This window comes from Festucalex cinctus, chromosome 5 (assembly GCF_051991245.1).
Source record: "Festucalex cinctus isolate MCC-2025b chromosome 5, RoL_Fcin_1.0, whole genome shotgun sequence".
Classification (NCBI taxonomy): Eukaryota; Metazoa; Chordata; class Actinopteri; order Syngnathiformes; family Syngnathidae; genus Festucalex; species Festucalex cinctus.
In genome coordinates this window covers 31,103,333-31,117,860 of record NC_135415.1, presented here as the reverse complement: position 1 = coordinate 31,117,860, position 14,528 = coordinate 31,103,333, and the positions used below count along the sequence as shown (strand labels likewise).

At 40.2% G+C, this 14,528-nt stretch overlaps 2 protein-coding genes across 4 annotated transcripts in view; one reads left to right on the top strand and one right to left on the bottom strand.

The window, feature by feature from the left end:
• Nucleotides 1-461: 461 nt before the first annotated feature.
• On the bottom strand, nucleotides 462-5,054 carry asb6 (ankyrin repeat and SOCS box containing 6). 3 transcript variants are annotated; one of them, XM_077522964.1, is made up of 7 exons: nucleotides 4,632-5,054; nucleotides 4,019-4,153; nucleotides 3,717-3,884; nucleotides 3,431-3,537; nucleotides 2,896-3,004; nucleotides 2,633-2,719; nucleotides 462-1,558 (listed from the first exon to the last, which is right to left on the bottom strand). In XM_077522964.1, the coding sequence occupies exons 2-7, from the start codon at nucleotides 4,059-4,061 to the stop codon at nucleotides 843-845; spliced, it is 1,230 nt and encodes a 409-aa protein (XP_077379090.1). In that variant the 5' UTR covers nucleotides 4,062-4,153; nucleotides 4,632-5,054; the 3' UTR covers nucleotides 462-842. The 3 variants fall into 3 exon arrangements, with proteins under 3 accessions (XP_077379090.1, XP_077379089.1, XP_077379091.1); XM_077522963.1 differs by having other exon boundaries at nucleotides 3,717-3,889; nucleotides 4,632-5,045; XM_077522965.1 differs by lacking the exon at nucleotides 4,019-4,153 and having other exon boundaries at nucleotides 3,717-3,889; nucleotides 4,632-5,050.
• Nucleotides 5,055-13,689: 8,635 nt separating this feature from the next.
• The window catches only part of LOC144019361 (transmembrane protein 132C), a 114,589-nt gene continuing 113,750 nt past the window's right edge, over nucleotides 13,690-14,528 (top strand). The window contains exon 1 of the mRNA XM_077522386.1: nucleotides 13,690-14,483. Coding sequence (XP_077378512.1) covers nucleotides 14,438-14,483 — 46 coding nt within the window. The 5' untranslated portion in view covers nucleotides 13,690-14,437. The remainder of the gene's footprint in view (nucleotides 14,484-14,528) is intronic.

Genomic DNA, 14,528 nt, shown 5'->3' with positions numbered 1-14,528 from the left:
TGTCAGGAAGGGGTTAGTTGTGTAACACAATGTCCTATTTAGTTTGCTTGTCACACACATGGATGCAAGCGCCATATAGCGTATGGAAGCTACGCACAAGGCGACTGATTCTCATATGTGCAGCGGTCAAAGCAGAGGCAAACGAGAAGAAACTGAATTGGAGGGAAGAAATCATCCGTAAACACATCCGAATTTAAACATAAGCATTAAGAATGCTTGGTCAAACTTTCCAGGCCAGGAGCCACTGCAGCTACCGACCAAAGTACAAGCATCCATGTATGAGTCACTCCTGCTGCACCTTTGCAGTCAAATTTGAACACTTTACCTTAACTAGGCACGTTATGTCTGAATGAAACATACACACTCCTGTTTCCAGGGTCATTGAAGGTAGTTATGTTCCATTTTCCACCACCTCAATACTTGGCTAAATGATTTTTGTGTAGCAACATAAATACTTCAGCACGCGTCTGGGACTTTTTATTAGTCAAACTTCAATTCAAGTTGGAAGAAAACAAATTTCTCATCACAATCAACTGAGGAGGTAGGTCAATACAATTGGTAGAACTTTAACAGGCTCCATTGTAAAAACCCCATAGAGAAATACTGCCATCTGGTGACATTTGCAAATAATTGCAGCACACTGGACGGCCTCGCACCAAAGAGAATTAATTGTTCGTCACGTCACAAATGCGATGCTACGATAAATTTGGCTTATAAATCTTGCAACAATCACAACTGAACGTTTTAAATAAAAAGCACAGATTATAAGATTTGTAGCTTTTATGTTGTAGATGATGCACAATACATAAAGTATTCCAACAAAATTGTGACACAGCAGATGATCAGCGTTGACTTTGCTGGGGCTTAAAACGGTCCCAACCAGGTTTTGGCTCATATGTACGCTCGGGAAGAAGGAATCCTTTCAGCCTGTTTGGTAATGGCAAAGCATCGATTCTCTCTTCTAGCGGCCAGGGCTTGAGGTGGCCCCTAATAAACGCCCTACAAAGGCACTTGAGAGCAGCAGGGGAAGTATCACGCATGACCACCCGGCCGTACAGATCTTGCAGAGCTTGAGCATATGGGTGAAGATCTTGTCCAAGCGGAAGAGGTCCCAGTCTGGAATACAGCCTCACTGTGGGGTAGTTTACCCTCGCTAGGTCCAGCAACAACTCAGCTTGCTCAAGGAGCTCGGAGGCCTCGTTTGGATCTGAGCGCTGCCGCAGGGCTGTCTGAAGCCGCTGGAGAATAATTGTGGAAGCTTGCCAGCAGGAGTCACTGTGGGCACAAAACAAAGAGGCTCCGCTCTGGATTACCAGCACAGCCAGGGGGAAGAGAAGGTCAAAGTGCTCCAGGCTCGTTTGGGTCAGGGAGGACTCGCAGACGTTGGTATCACAGCTGGGGTCCACACCATGCGCCAACAGCAAGCGTGTGGTTTTCAGGCAGAATTTCCCCATCTCGGCAGCATCCTCGGCGTTGGCGTCTAGCGCCTCCTTGACCAGAAACACCAGTGAGGACGCAACTGTTTCCTCATCTTCAGTAACAGCTTTGACGTCAGCACCTGAGCAGAAGGTGAACATTCTTGAATTTACATTTTGAAAACAGCGGCTCAGGGATTGTTTTTTTGTTTTTTTTGCAAAGCCAAATTCTCCAGCAACATAATAAAGAGAATAAGAATAAATTATCAATACTCAACAAAAAAAATACGTCAGAATAAAAACAATTAAAAAGCATACACTTTAGTATAAATGTTTTAAAAATATGATTAACATATGGACTATGATATGGTGCGACCATAATTTTTCGAGAATAACGTACCCTGAAAATCTCCCTTCAAAATCAGTTTTACACCCCCTCTTATTTGCATGCTCAAAATTTGAAGCATTATCCACACAATAATTTCACAGATAGAGAATTGTATTGAGGCAAGTTTTTCTTGTGTAAGAAGTTCTCTTACCTTGCTCACAGTTTGGTCAACACTTGAGCCTTCCTCACAGCAGAAAAAAAAAAGTTCCAAATATGCACCGAGTGTTTTCAAAGTTGACCGAGCGTTGCGCACGGAACTCACAAAATGCCAAAATCAGGTCCTTGAGGGCCGCAGTGCAACATGTTTTAGAGGTTTCCCTCCTCAAACACAGCTGAATTAAATCATCAGGATCATTATCAGATTTCTGCAGAGCTTGCTGATGGATCAGGTGTGTTTGAAGAGGCAAATCTCAAACATGACATGCAGGATTGCAGTCCCCGAGGACTGGAGTTTTTACACCTAATATGCACTAATCAGTCCTTCGTTCCGTGGGGGAACGATATCCAAACCCACATGAAAATACACCTTTTTCACAATACATACAGTACTGAAATTAGAATATGCAGGATTAATTTGAGTGTACTTACACTGCTATTTATTTACATTGTAGGAATACAAGATTGTTTGTTTTATTTTAGCAGCTGAACAAGCACGTCCATATATAAAACACCTTATCTATTTTAGACAAAAAAAATAAGTGTCATTTTGTATCTCCCAAAGCACATAGAAGAAAGCAACTCTTGCCAAGTCTTCTGGATGTTATCATAATGTTTGATGATTTTAAATGAACAAAAATGTCAAGTGATTAAATCAATGTGTGGTCAATACCTCTCTGTAGGAGAAGCTGAATGTTCTCTGTGTTGTTCACAGTTAGGCCGTCACTGCTTGCCAAGGCATGAAGCAAAGGGGTTTTTCCTTCACAGACAACGTCAAAACAATCACTTGCAAACTAAATCAATCTACAACTATTAAACCTGTTTACACAAAATAACAACAGTGCTCCCCTTTAACACAAGGGTGTTTTTGTTCATAAAATGTGTTTGTTTGAAAAATGTTTTATACATGTGTTACCAAGATTATCATGAATGTACCTCGTTTATCCCTTGCATTCACATTGGCACCCACATCTAGCAATGCAAGCAGGCAGGGTAAACGCTCCGGGTCCTCACTGGCAAGATCCAAGGGGCTGCTCTCATGAATCTAATGGGCGATCAATTGAATACTATTTTTAGGGCATAATGAATGAAATAAAAACAAACTAAATATGAGACAACACAGTAGGCGTACTTGGTCACAAAATAAGGTACACTGACACAAGGATAAATCTAATAAATGAGTTTGGTCAATAATGCAGCAATAAAAAATATCTATCCATTTATATATCTATACACTACCTGTCCTCATTAGGGTAGTGAGTGGTAGACATGCCAGCCACATGCACCGCTGTGCTGCCATATACTAAATAATGTAAACTTATTATTAGATACGCCCCTCAGTATGTTGCAGTACAGTTCTAGACCTCCACAAACCACAATCGTGATGATTAACAAAACATTTTATACAGCTCTGGTATTAGATTTCAATAGCTACTGTAGGTAAACCATAAGGTCTTATTATTTGACTTACCCTGTCTCTTTTTTCCATGTCAGCTTTGTGCTCGACGAACAATTTCACCATGTTTGGTTTGTTTCTTAGAACTGCTATATGCAGTGGGCTGTAAAACGACACCGGGTCTGGGGAATTGAAGGGGGGAAAAAAAACAAAAAACATTACACTTTAAATGATCGTACAGAACTCATCTTCTTCAGAGGGAATTTTTGCAACATTAACGGCCATTCGATTGCATGTTGAAGACAATTACATAAACACAGGAAAAACACTGAATTGGTAGTAATATACCGCATACACTTACCCTCAAAATTAAGATCTGCTCTGTACTGTAGAAGGACTTCAGCAGCCTCCACATGTCCTTGCTCAGCCACCTTAAACAAAGCATAGCTGATCCCTTCCATGAACACTTCGGATTGGGACTCTCGCTCCAAAAGTTCTGCTAAAGAACTGCACAGATGTCTCTCCTCTTCTGGACTTGTGTGTCAGGACAAAAGGAAAAAATACAGCACATTTTAACAGTGAGGTGCTGTCTGCGCCTTGTTCTTAATACTGTCCCGAGAAGAACACTTTAGAAAGTTATTTTTTTTTTCAAGGTCTACGTACTTGCCCTTGTGACTGCCGTCTCCTTCTCCCAGCCCGACCACATTCATGACAGCATCCACCAATGGCTGATACTCATATATGATCCTTCGAAAGCCGTGGAGGTAAGGCATGGCTCCTAAGGCAGTGTTTCCCAACCTTTAGTGAGCACACAGTTGACATTAGAGAAAGCTCACAGCACACTAAGCACTACGAGTTGCATTTTGCGTGTATGAAAAGTGCTGTATACATAAAGTTGAATTAGAGATTTGAATTAAGGTATGATTTATGAAACGTTGGAATCTTTGTTATGACGAGGTGTACCGGATGACGACTTGGATGTGAAATATTAGCTTAACAACGTCAGCACAAAAATGGCATTTCGTAAGGGGGTGCGATCGCAACCAACAGCATCACAACTGTCCTACTCTGAAATAATTCCTCTGGCAATTCCCCTAAACACATTTTGAATGTAGGTTACAGTGTGTTAATGTACCAAAGTGGATAAAATCTTGGTTCCATACATACACGCCCTTCTCAACTTCACTGGTTTAAAAAAAAAAAAAACTACGCTAATTTCAACCTTCCATATCTTTGTTGTGCGTTACAAAATTCTGTGGCCATATTCAAATCTTACCTCGTTTGGTGTTTCTTTCCGTTGTGTGTCCTAATGAAACGTCAAAAAGCTGACATAATAATAATAATAATAATAATAATAGTCATGGAAGTTGCAACTTTACTGCCATGCATCCAACTTAATCTTCGTCTCTGTCGTTGAGGTTGGCAGGTTGCTGTTTTGAAAACAGGAAGTGGTCATTCACATTTTGTTCCCCACAGAAACACAATACCGAAATAATCGTTCCGCAAATTCGACGATTTAAAAAACAAACAAACAAACAAAAACAAAAACAAAAACCATATATAAAATAAGAAAGAAAATACAAAAACACAGAAAAAAAAATTCTATACACTGGTCCCGTGCTTTAACATATGTAAATCAGTCCTATGTTCAAAAATATTAGTTGAATTTTTTCAGGTCATAATAGCACAGAAAAAAAACCAAACAATCACATAAAACAGCAATTTGTAATGCGTGGAGGCTGATTTGCCGTGGATGACGCAGCGGGCCAGCAAAAAAAAAAAAAAAAAAAAAAAAAAAAAACGAGAGCAACTTAAGTTCACAAAGTCAACATTTATTCTAAAAAAAAAAAATAAAAAAAAAAGAGAGCGGACTCGACGCCACCGCGCATTACAATGACCGTTCAGGGCAATACAAAAAACAAAAACAAAACATTCATCGCCAAAAAGGAGACAAGGTGGCGCTTATTTTCTTTGTGTGAAAGAAGAAACTTTCACACAAAGAAAATAAGCGCCACCTTGTGGTGCGGTGCCACACTGCCGATTGTTACAAATTCCAAGGCAGTCTAATAATAAAAATGTAATATGATGAACAACACAAATATTTTCAACCTACGTTTTGCAAAATACCGATTTGTTGGCAAACCCACTGACAGACAGAGCAGCTGTTGGCCCAGTGATATTATTGCATAACGGCAAAGAAAAAAAGCGCATAACAGGAGACAGAAACAGATTTCGCGCAACCATTTATTGCCCATGTCACCCCTGAAAGTAGAACGTAATAGGTAGAACGTTCAATTGCTAGTCTTTCAATGTCGCGTGCACAGGTCCTTGAGAAACACACATCACATACACGCATAGCCACTAGATGGCAGCAATGTTGTACAGCTGAATGTTTTGTGTCTGAACCTGGCTTGAAAGAAAGCAAGTGCAGTCACTGCATGCAGTGCACCACCTATATGTGATGAAAACCATTTTCTGACGTTTGGAGGGGACTTTTTTTTTTTTTTTTTTTTTTTTTCCTGAATTTGAATGAATTTAATTTAGGGTTGCAATAGATCCCGGCTGTAATTATGACTAAGGCTTTGGAACCAGAGGGTGATTAGTTCCAGTCTGAGCACCCTCTACATACTACTTTCACGCTGACATTTGTATTTGCATCAGCATGTAAGTGAAATTTCACTTTGAGGGATTATGAAGACAATCATAAATGTGTTTAAATGATTTGATATGAATATTGTTAAGCCTTTGTGAGCACACCTGCCAAAGACATCTGGTGAAAGATCAATCTCTTTTCCCTTCTTGGGTAAATCTTTATTTTCCACTGATGTGGTCACAAGTAGCCTAACAGAAGGTGACACTGCACATCTTTGATGGCTTTTCTACTATAAGAGCATTTTTGAAGAACTTTTCAATTTTTCCATTCAAGTTGGCCCATTGTTTCCACAAAAAAAAAATAATAAAAATCATTACCTAGACGCTTTCAGTGTAATAATTCTATAAAATAATTCACTCATTTGTGCTATACAGGACTGTCTCAGAAAATGAGAATATTGTGATAAAGTCCATTATTTTCTGTAATGCAATTAAATAAGCAAAAAATATGCCATAAATTCTGGATTCATTACAAATCATCTGAAATATTGCAAGCCTTTTATTGTTTTAATATTGCTGATTATGGGATTTTTTTTTTTTTAAACTTGGTCTGAGGAAATATTCTAATATTTTGAGATAGGATATTTGAGTATGAAATGATAATGATATATATATATATATATATATATATATATATATATATATATATATATATATATATATATATATATGGTAATGAATAATGAAGTAACTTCTGTGTGACTGCAGAGGAGGACCACAATAAATGGACTCTTTGTTCTATTAAAGCCTCAGCTCTCAATACAAAAAATAAATAAATAAATAAACAATATAAAAATTACTTTGTTGGCCACAAATGGTTGGCAATAGCCTCTCATGAAAACAAGGCCATCACTTATTAACATTTTGTCTCCAGGGTGAAGGAAGTGGGGCATCAGACTGTTATTTGTTTTCTAGGTGATAGAAATGACCCACTCCAACCTCTGATTATCTGATTGCCACAGGTAAAATTAGATTTATTTATTTTTTAACGCAGAACTTCCAGTCCCATTTAGTTTCTTTTGTGTTGGAATCAAATAGTGTTGTCAGGGGATGGGATAACCTCAATGCAGAAATGTACTCAGCCACAATGTGTTCTGCCAAGTGCAAATACGTCTCATTTGTCGTGAGAGGTCCATTTAGTAGGAGACTTTAATTGTAGCGAATGCAAAGTACTTCTAAGACGTGGCAGCATCTTGAAAGAGTTGCACATTTGGGTGAAAGGTGCTACAAAAGGGGAAGGTGGAGGCAGAGAAATGATAATAGAGCAGGATGGCATTCTAGTTTGGTTCTGTTCAGTGCCATGACCAGATTTTGAATTATCCGACCAGCAAGTCCAGGCCTAATATCCTTTTGTGTTGGGAGCATATTGCGGAGTGAAGATTGTGGCTGGAAATAATCAGACCTTTTAAAGGTCAGTGGAAGTTTAGGACACATAAAAAGTAGACCATGGCTATAGCTGATAAGACAAAAGTGTCTCTGGGAGGAAGACTTCACTGTCTCTCATCAAAGTATTTACTGTTGGGCAGTGAGAATAATCAAAATTTGGGGGGCATGACCTCTGCTTTTTTTTTTTTATAAATAGCAATAGGTGGATAAATAGGTTAATTGTACCTTCTGTGGCGGCATGCTTTTATAGCAAATCTGCACATTTTGACATTGCCAGAACATGCATGTACAACAATAGGTCATTTTTGTCTGGGGTCACGCCAGGGTTAAGTTAAGCGTTCATAGCGACGTCGCTTTTTGATCCTTCGATGTCGGCTCTTCCTATCATTGTGAAGCAGAATTCACCAAGCGTTAGATTGTTCACCCACTAATAGGGAACGTGAGCTGGGATTAGACCGTCGTGAGACAGGTTAGTTTTACCCTACTGATGATGTGTTGCCGCGATAGTAAAGTTCATGACCTGTTAAGTTGGGTTCACGACCGTGAGGTCAAAGTGTCTGTTTTGAACTGATGTCACCATCATAGATACATCATATAGTTTCAACTATGGGTGTGCCAAAAAATCGATTCATAAAAGAATCGAGATTCTCATTTATTCATCGAATCGATATTAATATCCAAAAATCGATTTTATTTCAATTAGAAATGAAGAAGAAGGGGAAAGGGCAGTTGTAGCCCACATGCTGTTTTTGTGAGAAAGACAATGTTGTGCATGTCTGTAAATTGAAGCAGAAATCATTTGTCAATCAAATCATTTTGAATCGAAAATTCTTTGAATCGAAAATCGATTCTGAATCGAATCGTAGACCCAATAATCGTAATCGAATCGAATCGTGAGACAGTCAAAGATTCCCAGCCCTAGTTTCAACTAGTTTTAGGCCATGTGATGTCGATCTTGAATCCTTTAGTTGATGTCTGGACTTTTGTGATGTCGTTCTTTAGTCTTTTACTTGCTACAACCAATCAGATGGATTCACTGTCTGTCGGTGCATGTGCAACTCTCTTTGTTTCTCGTCTAAGTCAAGTTTGTTCTACGCCTTTCGTTGTGAATATATAGTTAAAATCGTATTTGTGTTTTGGGATCCGACCCTTCAGCACATGACAATTTGAAGCTTCCGAAATTGTCCTTAGGTGTGAATGTAAATGTGATTGGTTGTTTGTCTTTTTTTTTTTGTCCCCTGCGATTGGCTGGCAACCATTCCAGGGTAGACTCCGCCCCATCTCGCCCAACATCTGTTGGAATAGGCTCCAGCACACTTGCAAGTTGCAACCTTTAGTTAGGATAAGTGCAAGATTGTTAGATGTACTTTCTGCCATCTAGTGGAATAACACTGAATTGTTCTCCTTATTTACTCTACATCACTGTCATATGCATTATTTGCAGTCCGCAGTTAATAAATAATAATCATTGGCCAAATTGTGTGATGACGACGACTACTAGTGCTACTATTACTTAAGACAACTTGTTGAGTTATTTCCTGTTTCATGGCTACTGTTGGGATAAGTCAATATTGAAGCCAAAGTAATTAAGTAATATAATATGAACAAATGTGCTTTCACCTGTAAAGTGGTACTTCATTTATATTGCGCTTTTGCACCTTACAAGGCCCTCGAAGCTCTTTACATCTTTGACTACTCAGTCATCTACTTTCCTGACTGGCGACCAGTCCCGGATGTTTACCCAAAGTCAGCTGGGATTGGCCCCAGTGTCGTGACAAGCTAAGTGGTACAGAAAATGGACAGATGGATGGAGTTCAATTCCAACTTGATGAATGATTTCTTTTCTGAAAAAGTGCCCTTTCAGATTCATTTAAACCAGTCACATGATGAACTGATGTTTTGTAATGATGTTCACAATCGTTGGTATAAATAAATGTCCATATATCGGCCGATGTCACCGTCGTCGTTTGAAACGGCTTCTTGCAGAAACGGAAGGACGGACGACTGCGAGTTGTGACTCACTGCAGCGCAGGCCAGAGGAAGGTCACTCGCTTTCTTCCTTCTGGGCATCGGGCTTGAAAATGAAGTGACAGACCCGCAGAGGCTGATAAGTAAATACAGTTTTAATGGCCTACAAATGGCCGGTGGAGATCCGGCACAGGCCTGGAGGTGGGCAAGGCGCGGAGGGCGACGGGGGTATTCCGCAGCAGCTATTATGAATGCTATCATAGATCAGATAGAGCAAGAGAGGAGAATAAAAGGTTGTGATGAATCTGGGCCTCCCGTCCCCCCGCTGACATGAGGAAAAGCTATTGCGGCTGGTTAAGGTCACGGATGAAGGATACCACCCCAAAAGACTTATGGAATGATTCATTAGACGGAATACAAAAGAACGGGACGAGCGAATGGCCTCGGGAGTTCCTGAAGGTCATCGGGTGAGACATAGCAACTGCAAAAAAGGCATCTTCGATGAACCATATGCAGTCATTTCTTCTACCTGTTCACATGCATCCAAAAGTTGACAAGCCGCCACTAACCCAGAAAGTGAATACAGAATTCTTGAGTTGGAATTGATTCCGCAATGTGAACTGCAATACGCTCAGGCAGTGCTCAGGAACCTCCATTATCGACATCTTCTCAGTGCACCGTTCACTTGAAGTCTGCGACTTGTTTAATGAAGCCTGACACGCTTTTGGTGTGTATATGCCGTGAACAAGGAAACCTTGTGAGTACTCGATCGAAGGCCTTCTTCATTTTTGGCCACAAAGGGCCTGTCTCGTGATAGATGCTGGATTTTCAAGAAGGTTTTATCCAAAGCTAGATGTTGATGATTCTTTTTGAACAATGGTTAATTAAGATTTATGGGTTGTTGTTGGGTTTTTTTTTATGCATTGCAGCCATTTTCGTTCTCCATTCCAGGCTCTATAAAGCAGAGCTGTTTTTATGTTGGAGTTAAAAACCTTTTTGTTATCCTGGTTTTGTTTTGGTTCAAAACATTTTTGAGAAGGAGGAATACAGTACTTACTAGGGATGGGCGAGTACCGATACCTGGTATCGGTATCGGGCCGATACCATTCCGATACCGATACCAGGTATCGATATCGGGCCGATAGCAGCCTTTTTTCAAGTACTCGAGTACTCGTGACGCAGACGAGTACAAGCGACCGATGGCAGAGGGGGAAGACGTGAAGTGAGTCCTCCTTGCCTGTAAGTGGCGCTAGCTTGCAGCAGTTTTTCACCAAAACTTCACCGGTTTGGAAATACTTCAAAATTGTGAATCTTAAAACTAAAAGAGCATTTTTGTGTTTTATTTTGAGCGTTAAGACTATTAAAGAGTGACTGTGCTGTTTTTTTGTTTTTTTTGGTCAAAATTAAAGGAAATATATTTGTTTAAAAATATCTTTTAGTGATTTTTTTATTTATTTGTCAAATGTACTACTGGTATCGGCAGTTGGTATCGGTATCAGTGAGTACTGAGGGTCCGAGAATCGGTATCGGTCTGAAAAAAAGTGCTATCGAACATTCCTTAGTACTTACCATCCTTGCCTTGACATCTGCATCCGCCTCTTCCTGGTTGGTTGTCAGTGATGTTGCCTAAGTATGTAAAGGCTCTACTTATATTTATCCTTAGTCTTAGATTTGCCCTGACACCCCCCCGAAAACCCCCCCGCCCATTTTCTGACTCTGCCTATCACTCAAGGGTCACTTCTCAAGAGTCTTGTCCAGGTGCCTTATCGCAAGGTCTTGGAGAGGCTCCAGCATGTCTGGAACGCCGCCGCCAGAGTTATCGGCCGCTCAAAGCCCTGGCAGCTCATCACCTCCACCCTCAGACGCATTCACTCGTCTTCAACGTTCTTCTAACGGCCTATAAATCCCTCCGCAACCTGGCTTGGCTCCAACCATATCAACCGACAGCGCTTCAACTGATGCGGTGCTCATCGGATGCTGGCCGATTGTGTCCATCGCAAGCACCAAATTGTGATGCAGACGTTTGGTGACAGCGCCACAAGGCAAGCTCGTTCAAGAACATGAAAACACACGCGTGTATAATTAGTAGGGATGTCACGATAAGGGCAATACGGTGATATTAAAACTGCCACAATATCGTCGTCGTCATGTTCACAATATTTAAAAGGAACACATCTGTTCAAAAGTCAGGTTGATTTCCATTTGTGCAGTTGTAGCACCCTCTAGTGGCTAGTTTATTAGTGCAATTAAATTTTCATGAGGGATGTTTTGGCCTTCTATGTTTAAAATCGATGCTATTTGTCAGATGAAGGGGAACCGAATTTGCTTGTGAAGTGATCAATGTGTGCTTGCATTAGCAAGTAAGTGCCTCAATATTGTTATTAGAGATTGGAGGTGGTTTATATGCTGTTATGTACAAAAGTAAGTATGAGCTCTCTCTTTTTTTTTTTTTTTTTGGTGACCTTTTTTAAATATTGCCACAATATCGTGATAATTATCGTATCGTGATGTTTGGATATCGTTACATCCCTCGTAATTATTATTCGATATGAAATTCACAAAAATGCCTTTGCACAAAAAATAAGACATCCCAGGTAAGGATGGAAAGGATGCAAAGATATTTTTCTGCATTCTTACACGTGTGACATTTCATTCTTTGGGTCGACGTACGAGTCATGAGAGCTTCTAAGACATCGCCGACTGGAGACCTTTTTTCCAAACATCAAAGTCTTCATTCCGTCTTCCGATCTAAATGCCAGAAACAACGATGTCATGCTTTCATGCTGCACCTCCCAAAGACTTTGCGTGGGTCCTTCTCGGACAGGAGACGGACGACGTGCTTGTTTTTACAGCGGCCGAGCGACGCCTCGCTAATTTGGCCTGCAGAATGTCAATTCCATCTGCACAGGCTGAAGGAGCTCAGACATGTTTCACGACTTGCAGGCAGAAGATGCAACCTCAGCAGCGAGGGCCACTGCGCGTTGCTCGATTTGCTTTCCAGCTGTTCAGCGGACCTCAGCGTGACCCGAGTTTCGAGGGATTTCGAGGGGCGTCACAAAGAACTCCTTTTGGATGACTGCATCAGCCCACCAGCTCACCACGCTCTCCGTCAACACTTGTTCGTTTTTCGCAGAAAACTTCCAGCATCAAATTGCACACTTGGCAGGACCAAATGGCTGCTTTTTCCTGAAACTAATTCAGTGAATGATTTGTTAAAAGTAAGGTCAGAAGTACAGGCACAGTAGTCTGTCTCATATGGTTGTCATTTATAAAAAAAAAAAAAAAAAAAAAAGGGGGTTAGTAGAAATCCATCCATCCATCTTCTCTACTGCTTATATATGAAGTTCATTTTCCATTTACCAAGTCCTTGCTATATATGTGTAATTATGATGAATAGATTACTAGGGATAAAAAAAAAATAACGTGTACTTTGCACCGCTTATGTAATATTCTCAATCTTAAATGATCAGCAGTCTTCTGAGCAGTCTCACATGCGGGAGAAACCAAAAAAATAGAATCAGTGATTGGAGAGAAAAAAAAAAAAAAAAAATAAATAAAAAAAAGGCTGTTGGTGACTCACCTAATCTGATATTTCTGTAATGAATGCTTTTGTCATCTTCTATCATCATTTAAACGAGAATATTATAGTATTAAAACAAAATGTACTTTTCATTTGAGATGGATTTGTATTGATTGATTTATTGATTTCAATTGTCTAGCAGACATTTTGTTGTCCCATGCCATGATGATTCAACTAAGTACATGTGAAGATTTTTATAACATCGTGCATCAAGGTAAACAATTTGTCATTTTCATCATGATTGCAAATGCTATTACAATTAATTATTGGTAAATTCATCAAATTCAATCCTGAGCGTTCAAATAGACCACCGTGCATTCAAATGCTTGCAGTGACTTCCGCTCATGCCAACAGAGGTCTAATCTTCATCTTTCATCTTTCATCTTCATCACCTCAGGATTGATAAGCATGACGTCATCATCCATGACGCCTCGATTGTCAGTTGAGCATTCACATCGCAAGGGGTCGCTCGTACCCCTCCAAGAAGTGCAAGCACTTGCCTTGTCCATGCACTTGGCGGGACAAGTTTGCAGTCTCCTCTTAAAAAAAAGAAAAAAAAAAAAGACAGAGTCATCCTACAATATCGTAAATGGACAAAATGATTCAATTATTACAGAGGACGTTTCTGTGTCCAATATTGTATTTGAATTCAATGCTATTGAAGACCTGATGTTTGTGTGTGTTTGTGTACTTGTATTTGTTGTGTGGAACCCCCCGATGTGTGCCAGTACAAGTTACCGCAACTGGCTTCCTTTCTCTCTTTTTTTTTTTATTTTTATTTTTTTGTTCTCTCTCCCGACGCGTTTTGGTGGCTGCAGCCAATAACCTGCCGACACACGCACGCTGCGCACACACTCGACGTCGTATCGAAGTCGCACTTTCGACGAATATTTGGAGGCACCTGATGCAAAAGTGCGTTTGCAAGCTGCACTTGGATTCGTCTTTGCCTCGTGTGCAGCCGGAGCAGCTGGAATTCTCATTCCGACTTGGTGAAAGCTTTCAAAGGAGAGATATGATGCGTGCTGTTTGGACTTGAACGGTGTTTTTGCTTCTTTTTCTCCCCACTCTTTTTTTTTTTTTGATGTGCAATCTTTTGTGCAAGCAGGAAGCAAAAGGCGGCGACGAGCATTCAACACATTTCTTACCTTTTGCTTCTTTGGGACACGTCGTCGTCGCCGCGATTTTCGACACAAAGCCAATATTGAATCATTTTTATTTTCCCCAAAAAATGATGGAAAAAGGCACAAAAATACGCGCAACTTCCTCCTCTTCACCTTCAAGTCAAAGAGGACGACAAACAACCCGACAAGGATTATTTTAGAATTGTTTAGTTTAGCATTGAAAGTGTTACTGGCAAAAGTTTGCATCGTCTTTTCTTTTTCGTTCTTTTTTTCTTTTTAAGAAGGATGCAACATTTACACTTTCCCCCTTTGAATTAAGACATTTTGCCTTGATTTCATTTTGGGGAGAGTTCCCCTCACATCACTCCAAGAAACATGTTGCATATCCTTGTGCTGCTGTCCGTGGTGTTATTTTTCAGAGGTAAGAACATTGCCAACCTTTTTCCCTTCATTTTCCTTTTCTATA

Excerpts from the sequence above, each read along its gene's own strand:
- asb6 (XM_077522963.1), bottom strand. The coding sequence starts at position 4,128 with ATGCCTTACCTCCACGGCTTTCGAAGGATCATATATGAGTATCAGCCA. Across the intron at positions 3,538-3,716 it reads AGCAGATCTTAATTTTGAGG|ACCCGGTGTCGTTTTACAGC; the intron begins GTAAGTGTATGC and ends TCAATTCCCCAG. Across the intron at positions 2,720-2,895 it reads GAATGCAAGGGATAAACGAG|GAAAAACCCCTTTGCTTCAT; the intron begins GTACATTCATGA and ends TTGTCTGTGAAG.